The sequence below is a fragment of the Felis catus genome, chromosome F1 (assembly GCF_018350175.1).
Source record: "Felis catus isolate Fca126 chromosome F1, F.catus_Fca126_mat1.0, whole genome shotgun sequence".
Taxonomy (NCBI): domain Eukaryota; kingdom Metazoa; phylum Chordata; class Mammalia; order Carnivora; family Felidae; genus Felis; species Felis catus.
Window position 1 is genome coordinate 62,000,327 of NC_058384.1, and position 21,462 is coordinate 62,021,788.

General features: G+C 44.8%; 1 protein-coding gene across 1 annotated transcript in view; it reads left to right on the forward strand.

Moving 5' to 3' along the window:
* RGS5 (regulator of G protein signaling 5) overlaps positions 1-21,462 on the forward strand; it is a 52,056-nt gene that overhangs the window by 22,540 nt on the left and 8,054 nt on the right. The window contains exons 2-4 of the mRNA XM_003999541.6: positions 4,612-4,722; positions 11,588-11,649; positions 21,042-21,208. Coding sequence (XP_003999590.1) covers positions 4,612-4,722; positions 11,588-11,649; positions 21,042-21,208 — 340 coding nt within the window. The remainder of the gene's footprint in view (positions 1-4,611; positions 4,723-11,587; positions 11,650-21,041; positions 21,209-21,462) is intronic.

Sequence of the window (21,462 nt, forward strand, 5' to 3'; positions counted from 1 at the left end):
TGTGTGTAGCTATGGTGGGGAGGAAGAGGCAAGGGGGAATGTGTCCGGTCTGTTCCAGGAACTCCTGGGGAGAAAAACAAATGTAGTAACATTGTTTATTCTTGCAAAAAAACATAGAAGGTTTCAAATAGCTTCGACTGCAGCATCTGCCAACGGCTTCATCCTTAAACTCTTAGTGTTTTGTAAGAGATGCAATCGTATTATTCATTCTCCATATTCCTGCAAACTCCTAATTAAACCAAATGGACTTCCTGACTTAAGGACTCTCTGTAACGTCTGATATTTGAACACACATTACGCCAAGAGTTGAAGCTATGGGAAGAAGTATTTCCCAAAGCCCTGCATTTCCTTTCTCCTTTACACCCCTAGGGCAAATATGAGGAAAAGAGTAACCTGACGTTCTGGTATATGTTTATCAACTCTGAGGAAATGGAATATAATTTTCTATAGGCAATGTTATAAATGGCCATTGATTTCTAGAACATCCGGTGAAAAGGTTATTTAAGCAGTGATGCAGATGAAATTGTACTAGGGTTCTGATTGATTCTGGTTTTTATTTTTTATTTTATTTCATCTTTACATTTGTTTATTTTTGAGAGAGAGAGAGAGAAACAGAGTGCAAGCGGGGGAAGGACAGAGAGAGAGAGGGAGACACAGAATGCAAAGCAGGCTCCAGGCTCTGAGCTGTCAGCACAGAGCCTGACTTGTGCTCTAACCCACGAACCATGAGATCATGACGTGGGCCGAAGTTGGATGCTCAACTGACTGAGCCACCCAGCGCCCCCCACCCCCCGATTGATTCTGGTTTTAAAAGGCTTTTGTGGGACATCTTAAAAATTTGACCACCTTTATAAAAAACCATGTATTTTTATGGGAAAGTACATCCTGAGAGAGTTAACAAAAGAAAAACCCAAGACAGATTGAGTTTGTAAGATGGGATGCCACCTGTCTACACCCGGTCTTTGAAGGCACCTTTCAATCACATCACTTCTTTTTGTTTTCCTACCCAAACTGCGGCAGGCTGAGCGCCGTCCAGAGGCTCCTCTGCTATCCCTGTCTTCATCAGGAAGGGGAGGCAGAGCGAGCCGGCTTCGTCTAACCCGCCTGTCTGCTCTCCCTACTCACCCTTGACACTCAGCAGCGCAGACCCACTTGGGCCTCCCTCCGAAGGACGGGCACACCCCCCTCGTTTTGCCTGGAAGGGCCCGTCTTTGCTGCTCCCGCTTCGCCTCCTCGGAGAAGCCCCCCCTCGCCCTGACTTGCCCTTGTGGGCCAGAGATCTGCTGCCCTCTGGAGCCTCTCCTTGAAAAGCTGCTTGTGATCGCTTACAAGTTTGGGGCTTCAGTGGGCTAGAAGCACCTTGAAGGCAAGGACCAACCTCTGTATGTGTGCGGCGAGCTGCTGACACAGTCAACGTGACCAAGGAGGAAATTAACGGGGTGCCGCTGGCTCAGTCGGTTAAGCGTCCGGCTCTTGACTTCGGCTCAGGTCATGATCTCCCAGTTCGTGGGCTCGAGCCCTGCGTCGGGCTCTGTGCTGACAGCCCAGAGCCTGCAGCCTGCTTCGGATTCTGTGTCTCCCCCTCTGTCTACCCCTCCCCAACTCATGCTCTGTCTCTGTCTCTCTCAAAAATAAATACACGTTAAATTTTTTTTTTTAAAAGGAGGAAATTAAAAAATGAAATTTAACAGAACTCCACTCCTTGTAACTTACCCCTTCGTGTCCAACCTGCTCTTTGGCCAGCAATCACATACAAATATCTCTCTTCCTTTTACAAAAAGCAATGGCTCAAATGGAGCAAAAGACACAGGGAGAAGAAAAAGAAACAGAAACTGAAAGGGGGGGAAGAAAAACAACCCCCAAACTTCAAGAACCTTCCAAACAAAAAAACTAAGCATATGAGAAACGTTCTAAATGTTGGTGGGTGAACTACTGAGTCAAGGTTGAGACTGAAAACAGCTGCTTCATGCACCAGTTTACTTAAGGGTGGGGAGTCAGGGGATATGGGGCCAGAAGGAGAGCATATTATGGGTGAAGTTCTTCAAGAACTGGGTGGGATATTATGACCTGACCCCAAAAATGCACCTGGTGTTTCTGGCACACCAGCCAGCAGAGGGTAGCCACAAATACAGCATGCATCGCCCCTGCCCCTGCCTTCGTAATATTTTCTTTCTTTTCCAGATAAATATTAAATTGGTGATTCTTGTCTCCAGAGCTAGAATATGGCAGGTGGTGGGTGTAGTAATTCTTAGTAACGGGTGGGAATCTTTTTGGATGTTTTAATTTGGTACTTGAAGCTAGGGAACATGGATGAGCTTAGTTGGAAAAATGATTATGCAGTTAGAACTAACTTTGAAGAAGCGGTATTATATGCCAAACACTGTGCTAAGTGATTCACATGCATTAGCATATTTAATCATCACGAAAAAGAGGATGTACTATTTTATCGGTCCCATTTTCTGGGCAAAAAATCCAAAACATTGGTTAATTTAAGCAACGTGAAGAGCTTGGAATCGAAATGACACTTATTCTCATGGTTTATATAAGCTCCCCCCGTGGAACTTTCCGGTTTCAACCAAAGTGCTGTTCTGGGTGCTGGGCTGTGGGATCTGAGCTGGCTTCAGCCAGAGAAAGGGTCCTAGGGAAAGAATGGAAGCAGAAAGAAATGAAAAGGAAAGGACATTGAAGTGACTAAATCTAAATCACAGTTTCAAAATTGTATTTATGATACTAAAGGAAACTATGATATGATTCAATATTTATAGGTTTTTTTGGTAATGGTTACAGATTTCCTTAATTTTTTCTATCTAATATCCGTGATTGTTAACCTCACACATTTTCTTTTTTTTTTTCCAAAACAAATTTAAGTTTATTTATTTATTTTGAGAGAGAGGAAGGAAGCACACACACCAGCATGAGCAGCAGAGAGAGAGGGAAAGATAGAATCCCAAGCAGGCTCTGTACCATCAGCACAGAGCCAGATGCAGGGCTCAAACTCACGAACCCCAAGATCATGACCTGACCCGAAATCAAGAGTCGGTTGCTTAATCAACTGAGCCACCCAGGTGGCTCACACGTTTTCTTTACTTAAATTGTCTCATCACTGTCTCCACGTGAATGGATGAGGAAAGTTTATTTAGAGCAGCCAAAGCCCATCTGGCCACAAGATGAATCCCACCATAGCTCTTGAAGACTTAGGTTAGGACCAGCATTGATGGGGAGAGAAATGTTAGCAGATTTGTCGGGAACAAAGTCAAGATCTCTTCAGTTCACTCTGGGTAATGTTTTTGAGTGTTGACTGGGTGGCCAGGCAATAAGCTCCCACAGGACTGACAGGTATTCAGGACTCAGAGCTTACCTTCACCTTCCAGCTGGGAAAACAGACACATGAATCAATAACCATAATGCAATGTGATCAATCCTATCTTCAGAGCCTGTGCAAAGCACCAAGACAGCAGTGAAAGAACAGTTTTTTGGGTCTGTCAATATACAACAGCTTGCCTTATGGATTAATGCTTACAATTTGCTGGTGCTCTTGGAGTTCACACTTGCCATGATAATCGATAACTTAGAAGGTTAGTTTTGAAACTCGGCATGAAAACAATTGTGTCCTATGGTCGTGGAATGCCCAGAATTCTGACTTCATCGACTCACTGAAATGTTGAGGATAGAAAGCAATGGTATGGTGCTGCTCTGGTTGGCCCATTGGCAATTAATAATCATCTACTGAAGGCTTACTGCATGTAAGATACTCCAGTAGCCATTATAGAACAATGGGCAAGTGGCTGGGGAAAAACCAAATCCATCTAAATAAAGAACACTTTATAGAGAATACATCTTCAGGCAGAATCATTTAATTATATAGCTCGAGATAGCTGAAGAAAACATCTAGGTTAACTCTGTCATTTTACAGATGAGGGAACTGAGGCCTGGTGGTAAAAAATGATAAATTTTTCAAATATTCTACATCTAATTAACGACAGATCTGGGACCAGGGTCCTCGGAGGACAGATAGGCAATGCAGTGAGTAGCTCCCCTGTGAACTCTAGAGCCAGACCGTGTGGGCTCCTGTCCCATCTCCAGACTGGCTGGGTTATCTTAAGTTTTTAAACACTCTGACTTTCAGTGTCTTCATCTGTAAAAAGGAATAATACCATAGTATCTGTCTTATATGAAAGTGAAAGGATACATATAAACCAGTAATTAAGAATAAAATGAGGGGGTGCCTGGGTGGCTCAGTTGGTTGAGCGTCAGGTGTTGATTTCGGCTCGGGTCATGATCTCGCTGTCACTTGGAGCCCCATGTCAAGCTCCACGTTAGGCATGGAGCTGCTTGAGATTCCCTCTCTCCCTCTTCCTCTGTCCGTCCCCTGCTTAAGCTCTTTCTCTCTCTCTCAAAATTAGATTATGCGTATTAACCAGGAACATAATAAGAGCTTGATAAATGTTAATTATTAGAACTCACGTGTCCCGGTTCCTTCACTAGTATTCTTTCTGCCACAACAGTACAATGGGCTTTCGTTCATTTTTGTTTCTCTGACACAGAAAGAAATCTATATGCCAGATCTGTGTGCTCATATGGTGTTTCCATTGCCCCTTATATCTTTTCTAGGGCCAAGGAGATTAAGACCAAGTTGGGAATTCTCCTCCAGAAGCCAGACTCAGCGGTTGACCTTGTCATCCCGTACAATGAGAAGCCGGAGAAACCAGCCAAGACCCAGAAGTGAGTCACAAACATGGGTTCCGCTCCTTTTCCTCCAGAGGATGGCTATTTCTCAGCTGTCCGGGACCAGCCCTCCCGTGAACAGCTCCCCACCTTCGATCACTCGCCAAAGGTCATAAGATCCCTCAGAGAAGAGGTGGTTTATAAATAAGCGTATTTTTACCCTTCCATGTCTGGAGCATCATATTGGGTATTGGCAGGTGACTTAAAAAAATAAAGATAAGGCCCTGCCTTGGGACCCTGTTGGAGAGGTGGACAATACCAAGGCAGCCAATTTCAGCCAAATAGCTCCTTCTCTAAAATACTATTCCTTCAGGGTCCAACAGAGGAACAGAAGACTCTGTTCCCTGCCAGAGGAAGGAAGGAACTCTCGACCAGCCGACTCTAATGTACATTAAGAGTTTTTAACCCCGATCCGTAAATTAATATTCTTGACTGGACGTCTCTCTCCTTTTCCCCCACCTCCCCACTTCCATCGATTCAGGCATGGAGAGAAACTAGAATTCTAAAGATTCAAGCTGTCATGGCAGAGTCCAGCTGACCACTGGAGGAACTGTCCTCACAGCACACACATCGTTTTCATCTCCATCCACCCCCTCGAACATTTTCACGGGCATGAAAATCAAGAAGGGCAAGTGGGTAGGAGAGAAAACAGATGCAGTCGAATTCCTTCACTCTGCCATCTAAAAGCTTTGAGGAGATCGCAGAAGCGTGGTGGAAACACAGGCACCCCTTTATACCTGAATTTCTTCTTAAACGTAACATACGTATAAATTGGCCAATCATTTCTTTATCCAAATGCCCTTCAAGCTAAGATAGCCGGGTGGGTTGGGAGAGGAAGAGACGGGTTATTCCTCTTAAATCTTTTTCCTTCAACCTAAGTGGATATTTCCATTCTCCTCTTATTACTTCAAAGTGATTCCACACCGGAAGTGAGGCGTAATTGGGTTTTCTGCATTTAGAAAGGGGAAGCTAATTCAGGGTGGAGTGGCTCGCACCAGGCACTGGCAGGGAATGAGAAACACATTTCATAGCAGCGACAGATCAAAAAAGCCATCTATTTTGAAGAAAACAATGTAGTGGTTATGGATCTGTAGGAATTCACTTTCGGAAATAAATATAGTACTACATTTCCTGCTTTGATTCTCTGTTTTAATCTTGCACACAGACACTCGAGCTATTTGGCTTAACAGGGATTCAGAGAGAAGCAGTTTTGGAAGAAAACCTGGGGTCGATATTTATTGGATGATTTTCCTCTCTTGTCTTCTGTCGCCTTTCTTCTTCCAGGAGTTTAAATTGTTTTTGGGGGGGGCGGGAATCCTTCATATCCCTAGAGACTATTGTGTCGCTCTTGCATTTTTCACGGTGACCATTGCAAGGCTTTCTCACCCTCTGTCAAACCCCTCAACGCCTTCCACCTCTTCATGTTTGGCCAATTTCCTTGCCTTTTAATTGTCATGAAAAGACTGTGTTCTGCATGAGCTCGATCGATCTCTCTTCTCGCCCCTTGAAATTTCTCTGCCTTTTTGTACCCATGTTCCTCTCTCAGAGAAGAAAATAAACCTTCTCCAGACTGAAGATATTTTTAACCCCCTCATCTTTAAAAAAAAGCAATCCCTTTTTAAAAAAGCATTTCTACTTTTTCAATGTTTTTCCTTTTCTTTTTTTTCTTTTTCAATTTTTTTTTTTAACATTTATTCATTTTTGAGAGAGAGAGACAGAGCACGAGGGGAGGCGGGGCAGAGAGAGAGGGAGACACAGAATCGGAAGCAGGCTCCAGGCTCTGAGCCGTCAGCACAGAGCCTGACTCGGGGCTCGAACTCAAGAGCTGTGAGATCATGACCTGAGCCTAAGCCAGACGCTTAACCGACTGAGCCACCCAGGCGCCCCACAAGGTTTTTATTTTTCTCATTGAGAAAACAGAAATCGAAAAAAATAGAAATGAAAAAGAAAAATAGACAAGAGCTGCCCACATCCCTGCCACCCATAGCTGGCGTCCGTGACCATTTTCGTGTTCTTAATTGCTTTTTTCCTTCTGGGGCCGTGTTCCACTCTGAAAAAACTCTCTCAGTCCCCCACTCCCACTCCTATCCCTTTCAATGCTTTCATGGGGGTAACTCTAGAAACAGAAAGGGTTGGTCATGAAGCCCGTAAAACAACCAAAGCATTTATTTGGGGTCTTAGGGATGGCAATCTAGGAGATACAGAGCCTACCCAAATTGAAAACGTGCTCCTGATCGCCAACGTGAAGTGCAAGCTTATGAAGTCAGAAACCACAAGGTTACGTAATTTGTTTTGAAAGAATTGTGATTGGCGCTGGCACGGTTTTAACTAATACACAAGTGAGTGATCAGCTAACAGGTGTTACCTTAGCTCTATTTTGGTCCAAAGTAGAAGGATGTGTCCTGGGAGGTGGTCCAGGTGCGCTGACCAAAGTCACACATTTATGGTGTCGGGAGATGAACCTGCTTCCTCAACGTCTTCTCGACTCCATTCTGGGTCACTCCTTACAATGCTTACTTGGTTTTGAATCTTCTTTCCCAAAAGTCGCCACTTCCAGGATCTTCTCTTCACTCTTTCTGGTCAGGTTGAAGCCTTACTACCCACAGGAACCCTCTCGAAGGCCTTGCCTTTGACTCATCACCAGGGGTTGACTCTGCTCAACGGTCTTCTCTCTCTCTGAGGACTCCCACTTTTGTTCATCCTGTCCATACGCGAGCATTTCCCCAGGCTGTGCCGTAGGTCTTCATAATGAATAGTAAACAAATTAGCACAACACATAAATTTAGTTTGCAATAACTGTTATCATGGCTTGTCATATAAACAATTGTAAAATGCTTAGCAGCTGATACAGATAATCTTCTTTTTAAATTTAATTTAAATCCAAGTTAGTTAACATGTAGTGTAATAATGATTTCAGAAATAGAATTTAGTGATTCATCATTGACATACGACATCCAGTGCTCATCCCAACAAATGCCCTCCTTAATGTCCACCGCCCATCTAGCCCGTCCCCCCATCCAACACCCCGCCAGCAACCTTCAGTTTGTTCTCTGTATTTAAGGGTCTCTTAGGGTTTGCCTCCCTCTCTGTTCTTATTTTTGCTTCCCTTCCCTTATGTGATACAGACATTCTTATAGTTCATTTTATACTCTAGATGTTCCTTTTCTCCTTCCCTCTGCCACTAATTTTAAACTACACTTTGCTGTTGTTGTTTGACCACTTTATAACTCTAGAATGACCACACAGAAGCAGGCTCTAGCTGTGAACAGTTACCAAGTGTTCCCATATGCAGACTCTGACCTGGTGAGCTGCTGAGTGAACATCATGGCCAGGATTACGGCCGTATGTACGATGTTTGGGCCAAAGCTAGACAACGAAAGAGCATGAGCAGGGGAGGGGCAGAGAGAGAGAGAGGGGGAGACACAGAATCCGAAGCAGGCTCCAGGCTCCGAGCTGTCAGCAGAGCCTGACGTGGGGCTGGAACTCGTGAACCGTGAGATCATGACCTGAGCCGAAGTCGGAGGCTCAACCGACTGAGCCACCCAGGCGCCCCCAGATGTTTTCATCTACATCCCCATCATAGGCGCCCAGGTCACTGTTGGCCATGGGGTAAGGGCTCAACAAATGTCCATGAAAGGACCTGAGCTGAGTCGTGAGCACAATGCCCTGCGGGGAAGGAAGGGAGAACAGAGCAGGCACATCAGGGCCGATAAATAACTGGGATTTCATGTCCCTTGTCAAGAAGAAGAGGATGTGAGAACATTGCCAGGAGTGTTCCAATACGGGCCAGGGACCGTGTGGATTAAAAAACGAGGAAAGAGGAACCCACAGTGTTTAGAGAAGTCAAAATATTTTCCCATGGTTACAGCTAGGACGTGTCAGAGTTGCCAACACTCGTAGCAATGGTTCACGGGGCTAACATTTTTGAAATCGAAGGTTCGGTGTTATTTACGGCTTTCATCAACCAGACTGACTATGGGCGCGCTGAATCATTGCTAATGTTTGCATTCATTTGATGCACACTTATTGCAGGGTAGATTAATGCTGTAGGGGATGCACCATCGGACAGGTGGAATGGGAAAAGTTCTCCATGACTCACCGACTCTACGTTTAGGCAGTGAGTTGCCACATAAGCGACTCAACGAGTAAGTGGCTAAGAGGACAGTAAAAGAGAGAGAACGCTTCCGGTCGAGATGGTCACTTCCTGGACCAGGTGGCATTTACACTGGGCGTTAGAAAACACACAGTTCATCATCTCTGTAAATGTTTGTTTTGCCTTTCATGTGAACTGGCTCCCTCCCTTTCCCCCACACCCACACTCCGAGACCATGCCCACTCTCTGTGGTCAGCGATGACCTTGCAAACCGGGGCACTTATTGGCCATTTAGATCTGCATCTATCTTGTTTCCAAAGAAGTCAGACTTAATGAGGGCTGGCAAATTCTGAGAATCGGGACAGGATGAACCTCCGTTACCTCCTAGGCTGGTAATCAGAACACTGGGCTGTATGCTGTGGGGTATGTGTCCTGCTCAACTGTGTCCTTGAATCAATTTGGACTAATTTAACCCCCAGGCGGACTCTGCACATGTCCTTTTCAGGAATTTAATCTTGGCTGTGATGTACCGCTCATACTGGTCATTAGTCCGGTTCTAACAAGACCATTTGGGACAAATTGGATCGGGTAGCACGCTTAAGTCAGGTGCACCTGCTTATGTGATTTCTTCTGCCTGTGTTCCTCTATGCTAACCAGAGGAAAAGTGAGGAGAGGAAGGTGATTTCATTTTAGGAGAATATTTATGAAATGAGAAAGAGGTTCAGTGAGGGAACCAGGCCTTTCCCTTCCTCTCTTTCTTTTGTCCAATTATTTAATGTCCTGCTCTTTCTGTCAACAATCAGTAGAGACTTGAAAGGGAGTCTTTTATTTTCAGAATATCACTCCCACTGTAGTGAATTAAGATGCAGAAAGCCTTATGTTAAAAATGTAGGTATGAAATAACAAATACATAGGAAAAGTTCTCAGAAGGGGGTAATAGAGAAGGGCCAAAAGGAGTTACGACCTCTAGAAAGGTTAGAAATAAAACGAGGCAGCAAAACATAGGGACATACTTACAATCCCTTTTTCATGATTTCTCTTTCCTGAGCTCCTTTACACTAACCAGAAGAAAATGGGAGGAAGGAAGGCTGTTCACATCTTAAAAATAAATTTCCGAGGGATTAGTGTGGCGTTCTTGATCTGTGACACCTGTGTTCTTAGCCAGGAAAAAAAGAAACCACCTAAGATCGTTTCACCAGGTTTGTTATTCTTATTTTTGGCATGTTTAATCTTCAAATAGTAAGAACAGAAAACATTATGGAGAATTGAATAATTAAGACCCCAAATCTGCCCATATTCCATGATGAAAAGTAAAGAAGTGAAGGAGGGGCAACTGTGGGGCTCCGACGGTTAAGCGTCTGACTCTCGGTTTCGACTTAGGTCGTGGTCTTGCGGTTCGTGAGTTCAAGCCCCACGTCGGGCTCTGTGCTGACAGTGCGGAGCCTGCTTGGGATTTTCTCCCTCTCCCTCTCTCTCTCTGACCTTCCCCCATTCGCTCTCTATGTCTCTCTCCAAATGAATAAATAAACTTAAAAAAAAAATGAAGTGAAGGAAATACAGCACATTAGCCAAAAAAATATACTGCCATATTGGACTCCCTACATAAATAAAGTGTATCTATATAGCAAAGCCTGGGCAGCAAAATGAAGAGTGTAATTAGCAAGTGCCTTATCAAGCTCAGCTGCTAATCTTAATACTTGAAACCCCAAGATAATATTAAAAAAAAAAAAACAGAAGCAGGAACAGTCCTGGACTGTCTGAACAGTGGATAAAAATAGTGAAGAGCTAAGGAAGTTCCAATTTAGGAAAAATACCTTCACTGGCCTTGCTATTCTAAAAAATGCCTTGTTACTTTCTTTTGATTTGACGGGGAAGGACTCCCATCACAGTGCAGGAGCGAGAGCAGGGGAGCCCCGGGGAGAGCACAGTCAGCCCTATTTCCCAGACTGCACCAGCCGGACTTGACACAATCCTGCAGGGAGAGGGGAATTAGTGGTTATAATGAAATAGCTGCAGGGTTGCTGCATATATAAATGTTAAAATAAAAACAGCCCGAGGGGAAATTATATGTTAGCTATCACCTTCTCCTTTTGAGTCATCATCTGGAGCGTTTATGGACAACATTCCTAGTCACGATGTAGACCACTTTTCTTCTCAGGAGGAAATCTTGCAAAAATCACGATCTGTCCTAACAGGGCAGGAAAAATGCACCCAGGTTTTTAAAAACGTAGACATACTCTGATCCCATTTCCCGTGTGAGGCAGCATTACACCTTTCATCTTCCATCCTTAATGATGGCAATGGAATGTGGATGTGGAATCAAATGCCCTTTGCTGATTAAATTATGTGGTTAAAGTGAAGCATCGGGGAGGCAGAGAACATGAGTTCAATCCCTATAACGGGGCCACTGGATTTCGTTCTGTTGCATTCGGGCCACAAAGGGCACAATTGAAGGTACTGTCGTCGGATATACGAGAATATCAAGACACAGCTTCATGATGAATGGACTTTACTTCCAAAAAGAGACAGACCTAAACAAATTGCTCAAAAAGAGATGAAAATACACGATACAGATGAGGGACAGCAAACCCAGCCCACCAAACCCAGTTGCTAGAAAGAAAATAACTCACACTCCCTTGTCCTGAGGATGGGTCACTGGTTGTAGCTTTTCTGCGAAAAGCAGATCCAGGACATGGTCAGTGGATGTGGTTAGTACCCTTCTCATGGTGGTCACCCTTTTTTTTTTCTCCCCCTTAATTCTTGATGAAGACCCCCGCTGGATGAGGCTCTGCAATGGCGTGACTCCCTGGACAAGATCCTGCAGAACAACTGTAAGTTGGAATCGTCTTTTATCAAAGGTCAGGGGAGGGAACAGAGGCAAAAATCGCCTTTGTGTTGCCGGTGTCCTCCTCCAATTTTTCGTTTTTTATTTATTTATTTTGTTTATTCTTGAGAGAGAGAGAGAGAGACAGAGCACAAGCTGGGGAGGGGCAGAGACAAAGGGAGAGAAAGAATCCGAAGCAGGCTCCAGGCTCTGAGCTGTCAGCACGGAGCCCGATGTGGGGCTCGAACCCACGTACTGAGAGATCATGACCTGAGCCAATGTCAGATGCCTAACCAACAGAGCCACCCAGGTGCCCGCTTCAATTTTTCCATGTGGACTCAACAAGGGAAGGATGCCCAGGGAGTGTGGTTACCCAGATCACAAGAAGACAAAGTTCTACTGTACTGTGAGAGAATGTGAAAAGAAAGTGGCTTAAGGACTCATGATTGCAGATTATTTTCCCATCTATCCTGCTTATTCGTATGAGCCAGAGCAAGTGGCTTGACCTGTGTGTTTCTCAATATTTTTTTAAAGTTTTTTAAACGTTTATTTATTTTTGAGAGACACAGACAGAGCACGAGTGGGGGGAGGGGCAGAGAGAGAGGGAGACACAGAATCGGAAGCAGGCTCCAGGCTCCGAGCTGTCAGCACAGCCCGACGCGGGGCTCGAACCCACGAACCATGAGATCATGACCTGAGCCAAAGTTGGACCCTTAACTGACGGAGCCGCCCAGGCGCCCCTCAATATTTTCATCAGTAAAAGAGAGACACTGCCCTTTCCACCTTAGCCTCATCATGGCTTGGTAAGGACTGGTTACAACAGCACAAAGAACAGTGGATTAGGAACCAAGATTGGGTAGGTACGTCCTAGTCCAAGCCGCTATTGACGGCTCTGGTGGCCTGACATGCGTTGTTATCTCCCCCAGCCTTGGTTTCCTCTTCTGGTGCTTGCCTTCCTTCAAGACACGACAGAAGTGCCAGCAAGAACCCGTTCCCACGCTAATACCAACAGAGCACTGCTTGCCTCTCCCCTAATCCAAATCCTTACTGATCCTCAAGGCCTGCGGTATCGAGGTTAAGGTTCCCCATGATAACAAGATGGCTGGTCTGCAGTCAAACTGAGGTCTTCTTCCCCCCCCCTTATGGGATTTCCACATGTAATCCCTGTGGCCGGAATACTTTGTATTCCCATCTCTGTCTGTTGAAATACTTCCTCTCCTATGAAAGCAGATCTGAATGCTGACTGCCTAGTCTTCCTTGGCCATCCAGAATGATTTATCCTCCCTCTGAGCTTCCAGAGAACCTGTCTGCACATCTTTTCTGCTGTTTGATACTACCTACCGAGTACTTCTTCACGGCTGTCTCCCTCCGATAACAGATTATAAACTCAGGGACAGCCAAGGCTTAGCCTTTTGATCTGAACAACTTCCCAATAAGAAGTGCACGATACGGGGAGAATAAGTATTTGTGGAATAGTTCATTTTGAGAATATGATTCAATTTAACGTATCCAACCTGTATTTCTTCATCTTTGCCCCAAGAATGGCATATGAAACTGTTGGATGCTTTGCAAAAATAAGGATTTAAAAAATGCTTCTTGCAGGTGCATCATTATTAATAAGCACAGCATAGATAACAAAGAACATATGCTGAATCGTATATGAAAAATTTTTTATGGCTCAGTTGGCTAAGCTTCTGACTCTTCGTTTTGACTCAGGTCATGCTCTCACATTTCATGGATTCGAGCCCCGCATGGGGCTCTGCACTGACAGTGGGGTCCTGCTGGGGATTCTCTCTCTCCTTCTCCCTCTGCCCCTTCCCCACTCGCACATGTGCGCGCTCTCTCTCTCTCTCTCAAAGTAAATAAATAAACCTAAAAAAAATGATGTCTTTTTTTGAGTGGGGCAAGCTTCTGCTTACCTGATGTAGAATCATTACCTCTTTGTAACTTTCTTAATCTTACCCACTTTGATTGTCTTTTTATCTCTTCGGCTAAACAGAATACCATGCCCTGACACATATAATGTGTTCAGTAAATGTTTGTTAAACTAACGGGTGAATGAGTTCATTCATTTTGCTTCTTGGATCCAGAAATTCCAGGAGGTTGATTAAGAGAAAAATATTTATGTTTCTCAATTGACTTATTTATTGTCTTACACAATGGTTTTGGGGCCAATTGCAACCAGACAGATGATATATCGCTACATTAAGAATACTAAGTACCCTGGGTCCAGGTATTTATTGCTAATGTCAAGAAACCTGAGAATTAGCAGACCTATTTTCATGTTTACAAAACCATGAAGGAGAAGGATATATATTTGTGTGCCCATATCCAATCCTTTTCAGTCCCGCTAATCCTTAGGGGCACGTGTTCATATATTTCAGGCTTTTAGGGGCGGGGAGCTATTTGGTATAAGAAAGATAGGGGCAGAAGTTAAATCAGAGGCAATTAGTGTTAACACCTTAGCATTTGTTGAGGGTCTGAAGCCTTTCAGCTTGAGGCCTGAGACTCACACAGTAATATTTGCTACTTCTCAGTGGAGAAAATATACATTCATGTCAGTGTTGTGTAAATATGTATATATAATATTCACATTCCATTTAATTATATACGTTTCAAAATTACATATGCATATAGATGTGTTACACAGTATGTATCTGTGTATACGTGTGTGTACGTATAATCTTAAGTTCTACGTAATTATCCTCCTAAGTAATTGACGTTTTTCTTTAAATGTGTTTTGTCACTTCTGTTTTTTCATTTTCTTAATGTGTGTGCAAGAGAGAGAGAGCAAGCGAGCAGGGGAGGGGGGCAGAGGGAGAGAGAGAAAGAAGCTTGAGCAGCCTCCATGCTTAGTGCAGAGCCCATCTCGGGGCTCGATCCCACAACCCTGAGGTCATGACCAGAGCTGAAACCAAGAGTCGGAGGCTCAACCAACTGGGCCACCCAGGCGCCCCAGGAATTAACATTTGAAGACTGGGGAAATTAATTTCCCCTAGTGATAAATGGAAAAGCACTTGATAACCATTCAGGTCAAAATTCTTCCTTTGAAAGGGTCTTTCTTTATATTCAAAGAAGCTCAGGTGAAAAAGAGAGGTTCTGGTATGAATATAGAGATCTCGCAGAAAGAGTGGAGACCCATGCCCTAAAAGGGGGGGGGTGCCATTAGTAAATAAGACTGCCTCTCTCTTGAAGTTTATTCCTCTGCCCTTACTCTCCGTGTCTCTCTCTTCCTCTTTATTTTTCCATTCCACCCTCTCCCCCGGCTTCTCTCTATGGCTCCCCTTTTTGCTCTGTGTGTCCCTCTTGCCTTGTTGTCTCTGCTCTCCACTTCTCGCTGTCTCGATCTCCCCAGAGAAGGACTAACAGAACACCAGGCACCAGAAACCTGAAGAGACATTTGACCTATTGTCCCGAACACCCGCTGTTGTGCCTCGTGAATAACTTTAAGCCAAACTTTAGCAACTCAGCTCTCAGGAAATGTTATTTGAATCTGCTAAAACTCATGGTCTGGGATCAGAAATAGCTAACATTAGCTGTGAATGATGCAAAATAGGTAACCAAGAAAGATACATTTGAGAAATCTATGCGTTTGAAACGCCACAATCTCTGCTTGGATGGTTGATTGGATAAACTAAACCATTTCACCTCGAGGAGTGGCATCTTCGTTGATTTACAGAGAACATTTGGCATTCTGTCCTGCTCATGCAGGAGGTTGCCTCACAATTGATATAGTTCCCCAGTATTCCTTAAATCCACATTTTTCTTGAGCGGAAATGAAGTCAATTGGTACCTAACCTCTTAAAAATTAGACAATTAAGGTGCTATTCAATCTTTCCCAACCAACAAGCTTTCTCTTGCTTTTCCTCATTTAAGAAATCATTTTTAAGCCTCCAGTGTATTTAACTCTGTCTTGACAGTACGTCAATTTCTTACCTGTTTTGTGTTCAACTCTGCAGGTGATGACACCTGTATTCATTAGGTCTGTGGGACAAATGACCAGTGTGCTGCTCATTAAACACAAACACGGATTGCATGCGGAAGTCTAAATAAAACAGTGACATTAGGGGCACCTGGGTGGCTCAGTCCGTTAAGCGTCTGATTCTTGGTTTCGGCTCAGGTCGTGATCTCACGGTTCACGCGTTCGAGCTCTGCATCGGTCTCCATGCTGACAGTGCAGAGCCTGCTTGGGATTCTCTCTCTCTCTCTCTCTCTCTCTCTCTGTCCCTCCTCTGCTCACTCTTTTATCTCTCGCTCTCTCTCTCTCTGAAAATAAATAAACTTAAAATGAAATAAAAAAAAAAAAAGACCATGACATTAAGTTCCTCCACCTGACTGTCTTTAAGAGCCAAGGAAGGGGGCGCCTGGGTGGCTCAGTTGGTTAAGCCTTGACTTCGGCTCAGGTCATGATCTCGCGGCTCGTGAGTTCGAGCCCTGTGTTCTGTGCTGACAGCTCAGAGCCTGGACCCTGCTTTGGATTCTGCGTCTCCCGCTCTCTCTCTGCCCCTCTCATACTCTGTCTCTCTCTCTCTCTCTCTCAAAAATAAAAAACACACATTAAAAAAAATTCTTTTAAAAAAGAGCCAAGGAAGAATGAAACACAATCCAGTAGCAGCGGGAAAGTTTATATGCGAATTCTTTTTTTCCCAGGAGCTCCAAAAGGTCAGAGCATTTCCTGAGACACCCTTGAGATTTGGACTTGTCCGTGGGGAACGGAACAGCCCAGACCTAGCCTTCTCTCTCTCTCTGTGTCTCTTTTCCCTATCTTTGCCTTCTCCTCCTGCTTCTCTCTCTTTGGTTTCCAATATTCTCCCTCCTTTTTTGTCTGGCTCATCTATGCCCTCCTCTGACTCACTGGCAGCCACAAATTCCTTCAAAGCAATAATAACAATAGTATCAGCAATAGGTTACTTGTACTGTTTGTTCACGTGTCGGGCGTTGCCCAACGCGCTTTGCATGTAATGCTTTATTTAAGGAGCGTAATAATTCTAGGGCTTCGATACGATGACAATCTCTACTTTTCAGAAAAGGAAAGTGAGGTTAGGTTACGTGCTCATGAAATAAAACACTACCGTGGTAGATTTATTTTTCTTTTAGCGCTCCGTCCTTCGGCTCTGTGATGTGGGAGGAAAGGCGTCCCTTAGTGGGTCTTATTTGGCTCAGCGTCTGTCTATTCGATGTGAGGCACAGATGTGAGGTGGGTGGGAAGGAGAGGCGAAGGTACGTGAAACTCAGACCTTGAACGCGAAGCCTGAGCGGCCTCCTGGAGAAGACAGGCATGTCAGGGAACAGCAGCAACAAAAGGATAAAGAAAGCTCTTCTCCCATCACCATCCAAAAATCTTCAAGAGCAGGGAGAAGGCAGTGTACCTCCCATCTGAGGCAACCTGCCTGGGAGCTGGCTTTTGAATGATGGCAAACACTGATTTTAAATGAGGCATGAATCAAAATGATGAAAGACAGTACTCCCTGAGCTCTCATTATGTTCGACACCAGGTAAGAGCTTGGCGTGAATTGCGGAGTCCTTACAACAACCTTATCACGTGGGTTCACGTGGGCTCCATGATTATATCCGTGTAATAGAGGAGGCAGTTGAGGCTCAGAGAGGGTGGGTCACTTGCCCCAGTTACCGAATAGTGACATTTCTGAGTGGTGATGTGGTGAAACAGGACCCACCCGAGGGTACCTTGACTCCAGAGCCCGTGCTCGGAACGGGCAAGCTAGGTAATGACACCTGTCACCTATCCACTCATGACATTCCACCATTTGCCTCTAATCTCCCCCCTTTAATATTTTTTTAATGTTTATTTATTTTTGAGAGACAGAGAGACAGAGCATGAGTGGGGGAAGGGCAGAGAGAGAGGGAGCCACGGAATCCAAAGCAGGCTCCAGGCTCTGAGCTGTCAGCACAGAGCCCAACATGGGGCTCAAACCCCTAAACCGTAAGACCCTGACCTGAGCTGAAGTCGGACGCTTAACCGACTGAGCCACCCAGGCACCCCTCGCCCTTAATAGTTTTCCTTTATATACCCAACTGACTTGGATTTGTCTCACACTCCTTTTATTTTCCAAGTGGTTTTAGAGCTGGCTTCATTTCGTCCTTTGGTAGGGCTGCTACGTTCTTTTGCTTAGATGTCAAAAGTGACACCATTCCTTAGGGCCAGCTCTGGGGCCGTAATGTCGGTCAAAACCCAGACTGTTCCCACAAGACCGGCGATCAGGAGGTTTCATCTGCTTCCTAGTAGGGGATGCCCGAAGAGGTGTGTTGAGAAGTATCCTGGGGTTCTGTGCAGGCTCAGCAGGGGAGGACGCAGGGATTTCTCAGGGATGTGTGCTGAGGGCCCCGTGCGGTGGGTGTGGAGTGCGAGGGCAGTGGTGTGGGCCAGAGATGATGTGTGCGTTACTTGAAGACTAGACAAGTTTCTCCTGGAGTCTCTTTGGCTCTGACCCAAGAGGACTTCCTCAGGGCTGATGGGAATTGAACAGAGAGTCAAGGAATGGCCCACTGGAAAACCAGAGGCGAAGGAGGAGAAGGTATCTGGGGAATGATTTGAAGGTCCTACTAAGGGGCCATCCAGAGAATTCTCAAAAGCCAGGTGAGAGAAAGAATAGCTTTAAACATCTCCCCAGACAATAGAGTGAGTTTAAAGCCGGTTATGAGTCTCTGATCAAAGTGTGTGCATTGATAAAAAGCCCTGAAATAGTGTTGTAGAATTCAGTGAGAGTGATAAAACCAGTGCCCAGGAAATGGACTGACTTCACTGGAAAGTTATTTTCCGAGCTCAGCCCCCGGATGCCTGGTAAATGTTAATATTGTTCTGGAGTCCTGGCGTGCGTCCTCAGGTCATAAATACCAATGCTTGGGAGGACTGGGATTTTATCTGTATCTTTTATAAAGACTTGGAATGGGTGATTCAGAGAGACGGATAGGTTGTGGGGACAGGGGCCTGATGAGAATACAATGGCCACAGACTTAATTCTGTGACGTTATAGTTTCCTCCAAAGTCTTGCATGGGTGTTCATAAGACTTCACTCCTGCTATCATTTCCCGGCCCCTAGAAAGTCCTGGGCGTTTTTCCATTTCAACAGAGGCTACCTGACACATTTTGTTTAAGAAACAGTGAAAACTTTAACTATGACAGAGAGAGAGTTCTAGGCTTTATTTCTTCTTTCAGCATATATGGTGACTCCTGTGTCACTAAATTATAACAAATGGTGCTAGAAATAGAGTGCAAAATATGGAAAGGGAGAGAAGGAAAACACACCCGATTTTATCTAGATATGTGTTACCAAATGGTTTTACAGTAACTCTCCTAGCGAGGTCTCCAGAGCAAATTGTTCATGCCTACCATTGCTCCCAGCTTATTTTTAGATGTCGATCAATAAAAAAGGAAAAAGTCTGGGGCACCTGGGTGGCTCAGTCGCTTAAGCATCCAACTCTTGGTTTTGGCTCATGTCACGATCTCCCAGTTCGGGAGTTTGAGCCTTGTGTCAGGCTCCGCGCTGACAGTGTGGAGCCTGCTTGGGATTCTCTTTCCCCCTCTCTCTTTTCCCCTCCCCTGCTCATGTTCTCTCTTTCTCTCTCTGTGTCTCAGAATAAGTAAATAAATTACAAAAAAAATCTTAGGTGAAGTATAAAAAGAGGGGACTAAAATGCAAAGTGTTTTTGTTTGCATCCAGAAATTGCTGAGGACTCTAATCCAAATTACTTATCACCTAACCACTCTGTGTCTTTAGAATTGAATGTGGCTGCAGGGGATGGTAAGGGGCGTGCAGACAATAAAAATGTATTGAAGGTAAATTGAAAAAAAAAAAAAAAGACAACTATGTATCCTGGTTTAATCGGCACCCGTGCTGGGTGCGTGTTCTATGAAATCAGTGAATTCCCACATATCACCCCCTATGGAGGGTAGGGAGGAAAAAGAAACACAGCATCAGGCCTAAGAGCTTCTCATATACACATTTGTAACAGATGAATGTATACATACATATTACATGGATGGATACCTATTTTGAAACAAGCTGGAGTCCACATGAGCAACAGCACACCCAAAACACAGTAGTTGTAATTATATTAAAGCTAACGTGTTTTAAAAAACTGACGTATTGGGGCACCTGGGTGGCTCAGGAGGTTGAGCGTTGACTCTTGATTTCAGCTTAGGTCACGGTCCTCGGGGTCATGGGAGGGAGCCCTGCATCGGGCTCTGCACTGAGTGTGGAATCTGCTTAGGATTCTCTCTCTCTCTTTCCCTCTGCCCCCGCCCCCCTCAAAAATAAATACAATGAAAAAAAAAAAACCACTGACGTATGATTGACAGGCATAGTAACTCCTTGGCGGGTGGTAACTTCAGTCCCTTCCTGCCTGTCTTCAGGTCTCAAACAGAACGTCCCTTTCTCATGGGGCTTTCCGCCAACTTAAAATAAAGTTAAGTCCCTCCTGTTACTCCGTTAGTATCTTTCATATGGTTTTTCCTTTTTTGTGTGTCAATGTTTCTTGTGTTTCTTCACTTTCTTCCTACTTCCCCCAGAACCTGGAAGCTCCATGAGGGCAGGAACCTTGACAGCTTTACTTACCGTTGTGACTTATCGTACTGCCTGGAGTCTAATAACGGCCCAAAAATCATCGATAGAAAGAAAGAAAAACAGAATTGTCATGCACACAATAATCAACGTCAGTATTACAGTGCCAAATCAGGCTCCAAATGTATCTTTTTCCTTTCGGTGACTGAAGAGTATCCAGAGTGGCGTTAGTGTTCTTGATATTCCTAGATGGTCTTACAGGTAAACCTTTGTCACCAAATGCAGGTTCCTGGATTTGAATCCTGCCTCTGCCACCAACCAGCTGGTTACCTAAGAGCAAGTTACTTGATCTCTCTTTTATTTTTTTTCATTTTTTAAATGTTTATTTATTCTTGTGTGGGTGGGTGGGAGACGGGCAGAGAGAGAGGCAGACACAGACTCCGAAGCAGGCTCCAGGCTCTGAGCCGTCAGCACGGAGCCCGACCAGGGGCTCGAACTCACGAGCGTGAGACCACGACCCGAGCCGAAGTCGGACGCTCAACCGACTGAGCCACCCAGGCGCCCCTTGATCTCTCTCATGTCATTTTGTAAACATAGGACACGAATAGCACCTGCCTCATGGTTCATAAGGGGTGTAAATGAGAGTTAATACGTGTAAGGTTCTTACATGAGTGACAGAAATATGTAGTAAATAAATCCAGGCGATACAACAGGATACAGTGTTGGTAAGCAAGCGGGCAGATTTATAATTTATAGTTTACAATTTTATAGTTTACAAATTTATAATTTACAATCTATTTTGGATAAACTTCTAAAACATGTATGGATAATATGAAGGACGCATGTGTTTATCCATCCAACCAAACTTTCCCCTCGCTAGATGGGCTTGCCAGCTTCAAAAGTTTCCTGAAGTCTGAATTCAGTGAGGAAAACCTCGAGTTCTGGCTGGCCTGTGAGGACTACAAGAAGATCAAGTCCCCTGCCAAGATGGCCGAGAAGGCGAAGAAAATTTATGAAGAGTTCATCCAAACGGAGGCTCCTAAAGAGGTAGGTCTTGATGGGTGAGTGAGGGTGGTCACCGTGGGCTGAGCTGCACGTCAGGGAGGATGGGAACCCTGCCCCGGGCTCATGGGCGGTGGTCAGCAAACATTTGTGAGGCGAATGGATGCGGACATTCCAACCCCAGGCTTTCCTCCCCGTGTGACTTCGGACGGGTTCTCCTATCCTCGGTACCCTTCGCTGTAAACATCTCACGTACGTGTGTGTGTGTGTGTGTACCTAGAGCATGCTTCAATGTTTAT